We start from the raw sequence: 15441 nt of genomic DNA, 5'->3' as shown, positions 1-15441 counted from the left end.
ACATAGAAAAATATGTCATATTATTGTAAACAAACTTTATAAATAGAAAAAAAATTGTTCAAATATCTTGTTGATAATTAATGGTACATTTTAAATATTGCTCTAAAATTTAATTTACACACTTCATTTATCCATCAATTTAAAAATAAAAAGATGAAGAAAACTTTATATCCATCTTTAGAATCTTAAAAAGATTTTCTAAAATCTTGATACAAATTGAGTTTTTTTATTTAATATAATATCTTTGGGCAATCCATGATAGTGATGAATGTTGTCAAAGAAAAGCTTAGCCATATTTTTACTTGTGATAAATTTTATATATGGTAAAAAATATATTATTTTGATAAAATAATCTATTATCACAAATATAGAATCATACAAACCTAAGACTAGAAGATTTGTGATAAAATCCATAGAAACAAAAGACCATGGTTGTTTTGAAATAGATAATAGCTAAAAAAGTCCATAAGATCGATTGCGAGGAGTTTTGATCTTGAAAAAATATCACATGATTATACAAAGTCTTTGAATGCCTTTCACATTTGAGGCCACCAAAAATCTCTAGATATTAAATCTAAAGTCTTGTTATATCCAAAATATTTGGCTATTGGCAAGTCATGACAAGCTTGAAGAATACATAATTATACTTCATCTTTTAGAATATATAATTGTCTTTCAAATTAGAATAAATTTTTCTTGAATTTAAACTTAGAAGTATTATGAAAATTAAAAGAATTGTTCTTAATATCATGAATAAGAAGATTAAATAACACATTTAATTGAACTTGCTTAATAAAAGTTGAGTCAATAATTATATTAATTTCATTGCTTAAAGATGAAAATATTTTTATTTTAAGAGAATCATTCTTTGTTGATTAAAAATTTCATCTCTTTCTTTTGGTATAAGATAAGAATATCTAAAAAAAATCATCTAATAAATCTTATTATTTTTTAGTTCAATTAATAATTTTAAAATGAAATTTTAATAAGAACATTCTTCAACATGCTTGGCAACAATTCAAAACACATATCAACATGAAGTACTCAAGGTTCTTATGATCCATATATAAAATGATAGAACTTAAAGCATCTTTTAAATGATGATTTTATTCTTGAAATGAATCCATAGTTACAAGAAGCTCTTTCTTATAGATATCGTAGTTAATTTTGGATATTAAAAATTTCTTAAAATGAAAAGATATTAGAAGGAACTTGCCATTTGCTCTTATTTGTAACAAAACAACACCTATAGCAAAATTTAATGTATCTGTTTCTATGATGAATGCTTTGAAAAAATTGATAAGATTGGTGCAAAAAAAAAAAAAAAAAAAATGTTATCTTCAAGGTTTTAAAAGATGCTTCAATTTCTTTGCTCCATTAAAGTTTGTTTTTACATATCAAGTATATAAGAAGAGCCACAACTTAAGAAAGTTTTTGATGAAGATTTGATAATAACTAGCAAATCTTAATAAACATTACACATTTTTTTTATTGTTGTTGGAATCTTTCAATGTAGGATAGTTTAGACCTTCTTAGAATCTATTATAATGGCATTATTTGAAATGATATATCCTAAGAAGTCAACTTGAGTGGTGTAAAATATATACTTTTCCATCTTAGCATATAATCCTATATCTCTTAGTTTTTGTAATAAACAACAAAGATAAAGTTCATGTTCTTTAATATTTTTAGAACAGATCAAGATTTTTTCCAAATAATAGACAAAAAAGTCATCAAAAAACTCAAAAAAGACATCATTCATTATATATTGAAAAGCAATTGATGCATTCATGAGTCCAAATGGTATGACATTATATTCAAAATATCCATATTTGATTCAAAATGTAATTTTTCATTCATCTTTTTTTTTCATATATATCAAATTTTATGCTCCTTGTAGATCTATTCTTATAAATCTTTACTTAATTGATTTAGTCAAAAAGTCCTAAAATAAGAAGTAAAAAGTACCTATTTTTAATAGTAATCTTGTTAAGTCTTTAATAATCTATCCACATCTATAAAGATCCATCTTTTTTCTTTACAAACAAGATGGGAGCTCATACTAGAGATTTTCAATGATATATGAAGTTTTTGGCCAAGTTCTTGTCAATATACTCTTTTAGTGCAGCCAACTTGTTCTGCAATAAATTATAGATTAGTCCAAATGGCGGTTGAGCTCTTTTTTAAAAGATCAATTGAATAATCATAGGATTAATGGACTAAAAGAATATTTGCATTTCTTTTTCAAAAAAATCCTAAAAATCTTGATACTAGCTAGAGATACCACTTGACATCTTTTCACCATCAAAAATAAAAGTGGAATATATACCAAAAGATGATCTTTCTTTTGCTGCATGCATAAAAGTTCTTGCACTTATTAATAAAAACTTTGATATATTAGACTTATGTATTTCTATTTCAAATATGGAATTTTAGATTAAACTACAAAAAAAGTTAAGTTTATGAAAAATCCAATTTATTTGAAGACTATACTTTTTTAATCATGATAATTCTAAAATAAGTAGATTAAAAAAAGATCTTATCATATTAAATATTACTATATTATTACAATCTTTAATTGCTATATGTAAAAGAACAATCTCATAGATAATATCTCTAGAAGATAATAAACAACCATCTATGATTTCTATGTGTATAAGTTTAATTTTCTTAACTAAAAATATTTCTTTTTTTTGACAAATTCTTTGTCTATAAAACAAGTTGATGTTCCTAAATCTAATATGGCAAAGACTTTTTGATTTTTAGGTCCTAAATATATATCTATTGTAATATAAGATGAGGGATTTGAGAAGAGAATAGGACCTTTACTAGATGTTGTTCATGATTTCAGCCACATGATCTTTATTGTAGCTAGAGAAATTCATTTTTTGATATATTTTCTTTTTTAAGAGACTTTGATTCTCATTTTGTGATTGAATTATTTTTTTAGATAATATTAAGCAATATATTTAATTTTTCTATAATATATGTATAAATCTTCTTGATGACATTGAGTCTTTTCTTGCTCAACGAGAGATTTAAAATATGTCGTGTCAATTTACATTAGTTCTATCTTTGACAAATAAGTTTTTAAAAATTTAAGAGTTATTATCATTACTTGATTTATTCTTCTCCAGCCAAATCTTTATTCTTAATATCTTTCAAATAGCCAATTATTATATGCAATGGCTTAAACAATAAATTGTTTTAATAAATCTACTTTTGGCATTGTCAATAACAAATCTTTAATATTATTGTTTAATTCATATTAAAATTGATTGATTAAAACTTTTTATTTCAATCCATGTCATAAGTGAGGTTTTGGAATTCAATAACATATATGATGGCTAATTGTGATCTTTATTGTAAAGATAAAAACTTGATCTCTGCTACTCTTTCTTAATCACTTTCTCTAAATGTAGCCATCAACACTTTTAGAGATGAGTTCAAATCATAAATTACTCATGAATCTTTTTCTATCAAAGATGCAAACCAAGAGAGAGCACTTTCAAATAGAAGTGTATCTATGAACTCAATTTAAGTAAATCCATCAGAGTATTGAAAATGATGTAATCTTAGATAGAGCTTGACTGATGCAAAAATTCTCAAAATTTTAATCTTGTTCCATCAAATTTCTTGAGCATATTAATCCTTATCTCTTTCAAACTTGTAGAAGTAAGACTTCTTAGATTTGATGGTGAGACTGATCTACATGCTTCTCTTAACTCTACAACTTCTTAGCTTAGATTCTCGACTTCTTTCATAGCTGTAGGAATAGTACATCTCTAGTTGGCATTGGTGATGTAAGAAATTTCCACCCTAAGTGTTGACAAGCTCATAAAGATCTACAATAGTTGCAAATCTATTTTCACTTCTACCAAGTATAGTATCCATGTTTTTTCCTTCTATTTCAAATAACTTAATAAATTGACAAGTCAAATTAGAAGAGAATAATCGACATCCTCTAATATCAAATGAAAATTTTTTCAAAAAGAAAAATAATTCACTCTCTTTAAAAAAAATATTAGTATTAAAAAAATAAAAGTTAGTTCAAAGTAGGTAGTCTACAATCTTTGAAACATAATAATAGAAGTGAATTAATTAATTTATTTCTAAAAATAAAAATAATAATAAATTAATACTCTTGTTAATTTGTAAAGGACAAAAATTCAAAGAAGATATGTAAACAAATGAAAAATGAATCAAAGCGAGATGAAAAACTAAAAATGAGAAACAAATATATTTAATAAGAAACTAAAATGGCTATTGCCAAAAGCTAGAAAAACTAGGAACTCTTGAAATTAGACTTGAAGCAAAAAAAGAATTGACAAGAATGAAGAAGGCTTTATTCTTGCTTCTATATATACTATCTACCTAAGAGCTACATACAACATTCTATAGAACCTCCAACACTTGTTCAATTTGCAAGTCACATGTTTTAATTTACAAGGTAAGTTTTTTAAAAGAACACTATATTTTTAGCTTGTACCACAAGCTATCAATATGTGTAGCATGTGGCTAATTTGTTGATAAAGTTTTTAACCTATCAATCATCTATAAACATGTATAAAGGTAAAATTATGTCTATAAAGCTTCTAGGAAGCTTTGCCATAAGATGTTGTCAAATTAACCTAATTTTTCCTACTTCTACCTATTCATATTATCTAAGTAGCTATAGGTATATCTGAGATAATTTGTTATGATGAAAAATTATAATTTATACAATAATTTGTACCTATTGGCATATATAATTTTATCACATACAAGAAATTAGTTTTGTGTGGTATTCAAAATAGTTTTTGTCTAGACATTCACTTCTACTTAATAAAAAAAAGAAAAACTATTGCATGTGTTCAACCATCTAATAATTTTTATAAAAACTAGTTAGAATTTATTATATTGTGTAGTAGAAATTGCATAGTAAAAAAAATTATAAATACATTTTATTTTATCTATTCTAATTTTTACATTAAATTTGGTTTTTTCTTAAGAATAAATTTTCCATGAGAAGGCTTTAGATTTTTTATCAAAAGAAGTTTAGTGGCTAATATCTCTAACAAGATATATATATTATATCCAAATATTGTTGTCTTTAATGTGTATAGACTAGTATTTCTTCTTCTTAAGTTTAAATGGAAATAAGTCTAATATATAGTTAATTTATTTGACAATAGAAAAATAAGAAATTACAACTATTTTTCTAACATCTTATTTTCAAAGTCCTTATTCTTTACTCTTTGCAAGCATACTATCCGTATATTGTGGCTAATGGTTTTTTTGAAAAATTATATGCTTTTAGATGTGATTTTATTATTATGTATAAATATATTTCAATTCTGATGGTCTATTTATAATCATTGTATTCTTTTCTATATGCAACCTTTTAACACAAAAATATTTATACAAAACCTTCTTACATTAAAATGCTAAAAATACTTTAGATATTATAGGATAAATTTGGGCATTTCTAACAAAATAATTGTATGTATTGAATTTTAAAAAAGTAATAAAATAGACTAAATAATACATCTACCTTCTCTTTTTTTATATTTTGGAAGAATTTGTGTACCTGGGTGTGTTTATAATTAAATGTTGTGGTTTTAACATTCATTTATTTTAGACATAAATATCAAAATAAATATCTTCTACTACTAAAATTTATAATATAAAATTTTTTTTGTCTATTCTTTAACAATAAATTGTCTTTACTTGTTATAATGTTATATATAATAAATACTTGTGTAATTCCCTCCAATATATCTTAATTGAGATGTTTGTGATAAAAAATATTTTAATTTTTTTAAATAAAAAAAATAAATTATAGAATTTATTTTAATTTTTAAGTATTACTTAAAATTTAAGAGATTGTATAAGTTACAAGAGTCTTAGTAAATAAAAAAATCATAAAATAGAGTTTTAATATGTCTTTGAAGGAATTACTTTAATTTATTTAGTATATTTTTTTATTTGTGGTAATTTATCTTTAGATTTTGAAACCAATATTTAAAATAATATTTTACCAAGAATAAATTTAAAACTTCAATTTAGAAGGAATAGCCCCTTAAGAAGTTTATTAGAAAGACTTATGGTCCAAGTTAAGTAATGTAGCTTAATTTCTAAGCTTTTCCAAACATTTCCTAGGATGCCACTTAACATAACTTAGTTTCTAAGCTACCTACCAAATACTTCTACCAAGCTAAATTCTTTTGATATTTAAATACATTACAAAGAAATTGGAGAATTTTGCAATACCCTAAGACAACAATAACCATTATGCTCTTTTTTATAATGCATGAAATTTTTTGAACTTATTGAAAAAGCTATCCTAAGAAGCCTAGCTAATACAACTAGCCCAACACTATCTTGATTTCCCCTAAAACCTTAGTCATGTGTAAGTGCCCTTGCAATTACTAAAATAAAATTCATAGGAAAAGAAAAGTACCTATTGGTTTTAGTTATCTTTAAATTTCTTTAAGAAAATAGAAAAGAACCTCATATTTAGAAGTTCAACATATCAATTGTTTAAAAGGGGACTCTCAGAACTTTAGGAAATATTTGTGACTTTCCATACAACTCATCGGTTATTTGCAATTTTTGACAATCTTGCATTCATTCTGTTCCATTACAAATAAAGAAATAAAGAAATAAAGATTTATGCTAGAGGTAAACATCAATATATGTTGACATTAGATATTCAAACCATTATTTGAAAGTTTACTTTCACTTGAATGTTCATACATTCAACTTTGTACAATGTACCTTTCAGATACGTAAGTGCAGTGTGTTCTTCAGGAGCAATACTAAAAGGTTTCACCCAAAAGAGATTTTGTACTTCTCGAACTGAGTGTAATTGTAGATTTCGAACCAGTACAACAATGATATTAATGAACCCTAGGTCCTTATTCCTGATATAATAATTAAGTTTGAATTGTTCTACATGTCTTTCCGAACATTTGTACATATTCATAAATATTGTAAACATGGAAAAGTTATTTGGATTAAAACGACATTACTGCACATATTTCGGTGATCAACTTGTCAAGTTCTCTTCTACTAGTCAACTAAACTCAATATAGAGAAAAGTTCAGGATGCCTTCACACACCAGAGAGTTCACCGTGTTGTCTACATGAATTGATGTTTCTACATTTCAAACGAGATAATTTTGCTTTTCAGATTTCTTTCAGTGCAGAATACATGAGTTACAATTGTTACATGCCTTTTACATTCGTTACTTTGTCCGCAGTACTTCTAAGAAGCAGACTGTGTTATCCAACTCAGCAAAACTACTGGTACGAATGAAAAAAGTAAAAACAGAAGTCAATTTGTACAAACCGGTGTTACGCTAATGTTACATTTAACTTATCATTTCTAATTATGAAGATTACGGACTTCAACTTTGGCGCATGTCTGCACGATGACAACACATAGGCAAAGAGTTCATATTGGTTCGTTTACAGAAAATTTTGAAAATTATCATTAAAGATCTGTCAATCTCAAATACCTTTTGTAACATATTGGAGATCTGTGCATTCTCATATTCATGCCTTATCCCCTATCATGCATGAGTAACGACCTGCCAACTACTTTTAAACCGCTTCCTACATGGACACTAAAACCTTCACTGTCAAAATCATATAAAAATATAACTTTTCACTACAAAACTTGGATCACCAAACGTCAAAAAACCCATACCACTACAGCACCGTTGAAACCAGCCACATTAATCAGGTACAAGCAACTCAGGCACGACACCGACCATTATGCACGTCTGCACCAAGTCCAAGTAATCCCGACAAACACAACAATACCAAGAACGCCAAAAGAAAACAAAGCACGCAACAAAACACAACCCAACATCAAACCCAAAATCGAAACTAAAACAAAATCGAAACCTTTCAAAAATAAAATAAAATGAAATCCCGTGTTCTGTTCGATGAACACTGTCATCTTCTTGCACAGCCGACCCTATGAAAACACGCAATATCTGACCCCAATAAAGGTCCCCGTTCCAATATCCGCTCCAGCGCACACATCCAAATTGCAGGACATCTCCAGCCCGTTCGCCTCCGACATTCCCCGCACTGCAGCTTCAAATTGAACGACTCTACCTCGTACTCAAGCCTCGGCAAACCTGCAGAGCATCAAGGATCTCGCCATCAAGGATCATTTCTAGAACAACATAAAAAGCCCAGGTTCCACAGACCTTCCGATGCACGAACATCTCTACAACGACACCCACTCACCCTAGCTCTGACAACTTCATGTGAGACTCGGCGTAGTCTTCGAAAAACTTGTCCTCGTCCTGTCACACCCCACAAGCACCACTCAATACATCATCACCGCCACCAACCTTCACCAATGGCACCCGGACACCACCCTCTCAATCCGTTCTACACTTAACACAGACTACCTTAAGGCGATGGGCCCTATGCTATTCTGATTTTTTCCGACACAACCACGTCACCACCAAACAAAACACGGCACATACCTTCGCGTACAACTCAACCAACTCACGAGTCTTCGGCTCATCCAGCAGAGCCTTGTCGGATGGCAGCATGATCAGTCCATCCTTCTCTCCCTCCAACAGCACCCTACCCACGACCATGTCCATCACAATCATTAGCCCACATCCTCAACGATAACTCCATCTCACCCACTCGCATCGCCTTCATAACCCACCCACCGGCCTGCATCAATTCACACATCACTCACTGGAAGTACGAGTTGTCGAATCTAAGGGGGTTCGGCGTCCATGCTCCCTCAAATCCGGACCGGTCCTTGTGGCACCTCCCCTGCAACACCGCACACCACCAACATCCACCGCTCAGTCACTGCACCCACTCACCCTCCTCACACCACCCAATTCACCCACCGCCCCTTTCCCCAAACCTTGCACCATTCCACAACACCACCACCATCTCGGCACTCCCGATTCCCACCATGTCCTACCAGAGTGTGTGCACCCGACAGCACCACAATGTCTTTATCCGTCAACCCCATCTGCTTCGTGAACACGCATCGGAGGTGATCCAAACCTGCCCACCCACACGCCCACCAACACGTCACTTCCACCAATATCCTCCCCCTACCCCTTCACATGCCTACTTCACCTGGAAGCCGCACACGACAACCACATCTAAACTCCTCTCATCAACACAACCCGCATCCGGAAACTCGTCATCCCTCCTCACACCCAACAACATCGCCCTCACATCCTCCAAAATGCACCTTACACCACCCGATTACGTACCCTTCGTGGCGTCGGGAAGCCGACCCTCCACGGGGCATGTCTCATGATCCTGCACACACACACCACATTCACCACACTCGGACATCAGTATTAAGTCCCGCTTCGCTCTCAACCATCCCACGCTGTCCCCACCTTCTCACTTCCACCCGCATCCCACACGTCTACGTCAGAACCCTTCAAGACTCACTCCCCAATCGCCACTTCCCCTGCTTCTCACAACATCACAGCTTCACGAATCCCGCATTCGGGAGCAACCACCAAAACTCGCACTTCTCCCCGAATGCCCAGCCAGGCTCTTACCTTGCGCCCAGGGTGAAAAGGAATGGTGGGCCCGCCTGTCACCTCCACGGCAACGACTCCAGCCAGCTGCAACCGCATGACATCAAACCTTAGAATCCAACCTTCTTCCCACTCCAATCCCAACACCTATTCCTGGAGCTCCCCACCTCCTCACTCATTGCAGTGCCTGCAACCCCCCCCCCCCAATAACGCTGCTGCAACCACCTAGCCTACTTGGCCCCACCCATCGTCAAACCCGCTTCTTATTCATTACCGTGTAAAAGTCAGCGTACGACAACTCCGGAAACTGCTCCTTGATGGGCTGCAGCAGATTCACTGCAATGTCCAGCCCCGCGTTGGCGCCGTGCGCAAGCTCCTGCCCGAACCGGATGGTTCCAAGAGGACCTCCTGTCTTCGACTCCTGATCGTAAGTTCCCGACCCGTGCCATCTGTCACAATCACAAATCGACCCTCACTCATCACTAACATTCCATCCCCCATTTCCACCCGCCGCTGCGCTCCCTCTAAATGGCATTCTGCTCCGAATTCTCAACATCCCATCATAACTGGACCACTTTTCACACGGCACAAATTGGACATTCACTCCACCACCCAAATATGCAAAGCGTCACCAACTTACGCGAGACGAAGGATGATGGGTGCACAGTTCTTATCTGCAAATCCACCCAACCCACACCTTTAGTTCCAGCGCCCACCAATCCACACCAATCTGAAACATCCTATGTCATACACTCCTCACACCCAACGCCGCCGGAGCCCCGCCACCGCAAGTCACAACATGACACGCACAGATTAGCTATAAAGAACTTCACTACGTCCAGCATCGACTCATACCGACGCTGCTAACAATGCTCACGGTTACTGTTTCTTCCATCAATTTGGCCCACTGCACGATCTTTCAACCTCCATCCATGCCCACGTCCGCAACCTCAACGGCTGCTCACGAAACTGCCACACATCTCATCTAACCACTACTTCCTTCCTCATCCTACACCTTGCCACGCCGGCCTTCAACCACGTGCATATTTACCTGCAATCAGCGCGCGCAGCTTCCTGCGAGCTCTCTCGATGTCCAGCAGGTACTGCTCACTCACCTTCGGGTAAGCCTTCGCCATCCTGAAAACGTGCAATCACACAATGCGTCAAAAACATGCATAGGACCTTCACTCCCTGCACTACAACACCATGAACTTCAACTATAGCTTTGCAGACGTAGTATATCAACAGACGCGAGAACGGCATACCGGCAGACCCCAACAATGCATCCCTCTCACCAACTGGTCGCCACTCAACAACTGAGATCAGAAATGCACTTGCTGCACGACTTCTACTACCTAGAACACAATTTGCCGCTTTAACAATATCCATTCTCTCAGCACGTCCACTAGCACAGAGAAATGTATCAACGCTCTCCAAACCGGACGACTGGCCAGCACGACGTGATCAGCAAACCCGGTGTCGCCTGGACAGCCGCAGAATGCTCAAAGGTGCAAGATAATGCACAGCAAAGTGACATGGGAACACGCCTGGACATGGACTAACTGACAACACTGGAGACACGATACCTTGCCTCGAAACATCCAGCTACCACCTCGCACCCAGATCCCTACTCATATCTCGAGACACACCATTCTATCTTGCACAGCCTCGACTGACACAACGATTGCGCAGACCGGGCCAGATCGTGATACCACTTTGCCAAACAGGCAGAAAGACCGTCCTTATGTGGTTCCACACAACGCCAGTCTCTAGGAAACCGTACACAGAAAAATAAACCCACCACTTCATGTCCAGCTCTACCTCAACACTCGCCACAATCACATGTGACAGCCCCTTCACCGACTCGCAATCACGCGATGCGCTCCCCGAACAGTCAATTCCTCGCTAAAAACGTGCAGAATTTATTTTTAAAAAAAACGACACAGATTGCAATCAGCGTACCTGAATAACAACAAGCTTCTTCGGCACGCGAGGAAGGAGATAAGCGGAGATGCTTGGAGCAAGGGCAACCAAACAAACAAACAAACAATAGAGCAGGGGGTCAATCAATTAATCACACGACAAGCACACGCGCTGTCGATCACACTCACCCCCCCCCCCCCGCCTTTAAAAGTTTTCTGGCGTTACCTCCTCGATTCATGCGGCGGTACATGAACACTCCTACGCCGTGCAATGAACGCGATCCTCCTGTTCGAACTTGCCCAGCGGCGTTCGCCGTGGGGTGGTGGTCCGCGGAGTCGCCGCCGGCCTAGGGGAGCCTATAACCGTGGATCAGAGCAACTGCCAGTGACGGACCGCAAATTGAAGACGCGGCGGAAGTGCGGGCTGTTGTCGCCACCTTCAATCGTTATCGGAACTTTGCCGCACACACACAGAACGAGAGAAAGGATTGCGGTATGGATGCACCATCGCCGCCATCTCGGAGGTTGTTGGGTCGACGGTACTCGCAACACCGGCGGGTTTCGAGGGAGAAAGCCTCGTTCAATTACCCACAGCTTGCTCGTCTCGTCTCCTCTCCCTCCCTACATTGTGCGTACGAATTATAAAACAATTCCAGTACAATACTCTCCTTAGTTGTGTATTTAATTATGTGAATAATGTTATATCTTGTTTATTCAGTACTTCTTAATCTTTTAACTTGTTGTCTGTATATTCTTGGTGTTTGAGCATAATCATTTATCTTTATTAGAACCCTTTTTTTTTCTTTTTTTTTCTTTTTTTTTTTGTAATAAACAAGAAAATTATGTCACTTCTTACAGGATAAAATTGCATCATGTAGATTGTATGATTTTTAACCTCTAAGTTTTTTCTCATTTTATTTATATTGTAAATAATCCAACCAAAAGAGGGATTCTTAGTACACATGATTGAATAGCTATAAGTTTTGAAATAATTATATCTATTTAAAATAAAAAATGAAAAACATGAGCTTCTGAAAAAAATAATCTTAGTTGTAAATAATCAGAATTTATTCATACATATTAAAAGAAAAAGTAGAAAAAAAACAAAATCTAACCAAGAAACTTTTCTTTTCATGAAATACAAAACAATCAACTATAAAATATTTAAAATTAACATAAAGAACTGAATATGAAAAATATTATGAAATGTAACCAAAAGTCTTGTAATATACTTAGAAAATTTTAAGTTTCTCTATTTACTCAAGGCTTAAAGATAAAAGAACAAGAATAAAAACATAAACTTTAAATTTTCAAATACAATTAGAACCACCATCTTTTGGAAAATTTATCAGAGTGTATGGATAAAATTCACTCCTCTACTCCAATTCAAGGTAGCCTTTCTTGAATGTTCTTCATAATTAGTACTATGATTAAGAAACACAATTAAGGAAGGAAAAAAATGTTAAACATCAATATATATATATATATATATATATATAATAAAAAACAAGATACGTTTTATTTATTGGATTTAACTCAATAAATTATTAAATTAAAATTTAAAAACTATAAATACTAAATAATTATGAGATCTATTTAACAATACTAAAAACAAGTAATTGGAGTTACCATAAGTAATTAAAATAGATTATAAATTTGAAAGTAAAAAAAAAAGAGAAGTTAAATAATTGTTAATTTTTTTCTTATTCCCATATACTAAACCAAAGAATTGAGCTTTATGTTGAATCCAATAATAATATTTTTGAATCCTTCTTAAGCATTTAGTTCTTTCATAACTTAATGAAATAGTTAAAAGTTAATCAAAATTTAAAATTAGAAGTAAAAGATATTTATGTTTATGCTAAAAAAAACAAAATATTTCATAAAAAAGACAAAGACTAAAATCTTAAAAATACACATTTTATATTGTAAATAAATAAAAAAATAAATATATGATATTTTATATAGAAGAAATGAAATTACAAAACAATAAGTATACTTTTAAAATATATATGTTTTTGGATTTAAAAGGAATTCATCCACAATACATTTATTTGACTATATTATTTTAGGATTTATTTTTGTATAGGTCATTTGTCATCCTTTAATTATCATCATTTAATCTTCGATACAAATTTATTTTGGACCTGAGAAGCATGTAATAAATTTTTTTCTTATTAGATTTTAAATTACTAATTAATTAATATTTTTGATAAAAGACACAATAACCATAACTAACATCTTTGGTAACAAAAATTAAAATATTGTATGTTAAATTCATAGATTTTTTTGTATTTTTTTAAATTATTAAATTATTATAATAAAATAAGTAATTCATTAATAACAACTTATTAATATCAAATATTATTGAATCCAACACTAAATAGATGATATTAAACCTATTTTGATTAAAAATAAAAACATCAAATTAAACTAAATATCAATTGATTTTAAAAATATTTATATTATATGTATATAATAAAATATATTTTTACATATAAATTTAGAACATGAAATTTCCATATGTTATACCAAAACTATTTGAATAGACTGCAAAAAAGAGTTTTTTTAATAATATTTTTTATAATTAGAAATCTGTAAAGAAAATTAATCAAACACAAATATCAAATAAGATAACTTTAAAAATATATAACGAAATATTTTTACAAAATTATTGACCTTATAAATGTATAATTGACTTCAAAAGTAAATTCAGCAAGTATTTGAATTAATATATAACCTACTTTAGATTCATACAGTCACTCTTAAGAAATACTAATTAAGGTTAGAAAAAATTTATAATTGAAGGAGATACTGTAATTTTTTAAAATTTACAAACTACTATCAAAAAGGTATTTTTGAGCCTTTACTTGCTATATTAAATTTTAAAACAAAACTTACATAGAATATATTTGTTTAAGCAATCTTTTTAAATCTCAAATTTTTATTTTTTATTTATATATCTATTCTTTTATCTTTCCTTGTTAACAAAAAAATTTAATGTAAAATACCACATCAAATTACTGATAAAATAAAACGGGTATCACAAATGAGAATTGATATTAGACATTATTGCAATATTTTATTATTTAAGAAATGTTTAAAAGCCATAATGTATTATAAATTAATAAAATTCACGTAACATATTGATTTTTTTCAAGTAGATTAAATGTAATAATAAATTCAATGTATTAGATTTTCTTTTTAATCCAGCTAAAATTAATATCAGTATTAAAACCCTATTATGTTTCATTTTTACAAGCAAAATAAGTCATTATTATATTTAATAAAGAGATATATAAAAAAATAATTTTAGAAAAAATATTCGTTTGAGAAAAAAATTAAGTTTAAAAGATCTTTAAAAATCTTCTATTCTTGCCTGAAAAAAACTTACATATTAAAAGTTTTAAAACAAATTGCAATTGTTTCATTAGATTTACCCTTTTGAAATAAAAAAAGCATATTTTAGTTAAAAAATAAAAAATCCTGATTTTTCTAATATCCCTTGATTAACTTGATTCAAGAATGCTAATACATCTATTTTTTTTATTATTCTTAATATATTAATCTTATATTAATTTCATAAATTTAAGTTTAACAAAAATCATTTTGAATATGAAAATTCTTATTAATTATTTTCTTTATTTAATTAAAAAAGTTCAAAAATTGTTCCAAAATAAATTAACTCTCTCTCTCTCTCTCTCTCTCTCTCTCTCTCTATATATATATATATATATATATATATATATTGAAATTTAATTTAATTCTTTAAAATTAATTTCTGAAAGAAATTGAATATATATATATATATATACTTTTGATCATTATTCTATTTTTTGGAACATCTGGTGTTATTTGGTGCTATACAGTTAGTATTTATTTAACAATCTAGCATAGAAAGGTTGTAATAATATCATTTTAGTTTTGAAAGTTAAAACTCTATACCAACTAAATTAAGTCTAGTCTTTACTTTGATATACAATTACTTT

The 15441-nt window shown here is 31.7% G+C and overlaps 1 protein-coding gene across 6 annotated transcripts; it reads right to left on the bottom strand.

Annotated features, from left to right (window-relative positions):
- Nucleotides 1-7876: 7876 nt before the first annotated feature.
- LOC112273527 (L-ascorbate peroxidase 1, cytosolic) lies at nucleotides 7877-11562 on the bottom strand. Of its 6 annotated transcripts, none has more exons than XM_024502423.3 (11): nucleotides 11117-11562; nucleotides 10582-10667; nucleotides 10171-10204; nucleotides 9805-9979; nucleotides 9552-9617; nucleotides 9252-9300; nucleotides 8951-9036; nucleotides 8714-8793; nucleotides 8490-8592; nucleotides 8245-8303; nucleotides 7877-8132 (listed from the first exon to the last, which is right to left on the bottom strand). In XM_024502423.3, exons 2-11 carry the CDS (start codon nucleotides 10664-10666, stop codon nucleotides 8117-8119), a joined length of 753 nt encoding a protein of 250 aa, XP_024358191.1. In that variant the 5' UTR covers nucleotide 10667; nucleotides 11117-11562; the 3' UTR covers nucleotides 7877-8116. The 6 variants fall into 6 exon arrangements, with proteins under 6 accessions (XP_024358191.1, XP_024358189.1, XP_024358192.1 ...); XM_024502421.3 differs by having other exon boundaries at nucleotides 11332-11562; XM_024502424.3 differs by having other exon boundaries at nucleotides 11352-11562.
- Nucleotides 11563-15441: the final 3879 nt, after the last annotated feature.

This window comes from Physcomitrium patens, chromosome 20 (genome assembly GCF_059467195.1).
Source record: "Physcomitrium patens ecotype Gransden chromosome 20, ASM5946719v1, whole genome shotgun sequence".
In the NCBI taxonomy this organism is placed as follows: Eukaryota; Viridiplantae; Streptophyta; class Bryopsida; order Funariales; family Funariaceae; genus Physcomitrium; species Physcomitrium patens.
Note: the sequence above shows the minus strand (reverse complement) of the source record. Positions and strands in the feature narration are given on the sequence as shown.

What these genes read in the sequence shown, in the direction of transcription:
- LOC112273527 (XM_024502421.3), bottom strand. An exon ending in TGTCGGGTGCACACACTCTG is followed by an intron (nt 8,794 to 8,950) that starts GTAGGACATGGT and finishes GCGGTGTTGCAG; the next exon opens with GGGAGGTGCCACAAGGACCG. An exon ending in TGGTTGAGTTGTACGCGAAG is followed by an intron (nt 8,304 to 8,489) that starts GTATGTGCCGTG and finishes GGGGTGTGACAG; the next exon opens with GACGAGGACAAGTTTTTCGA.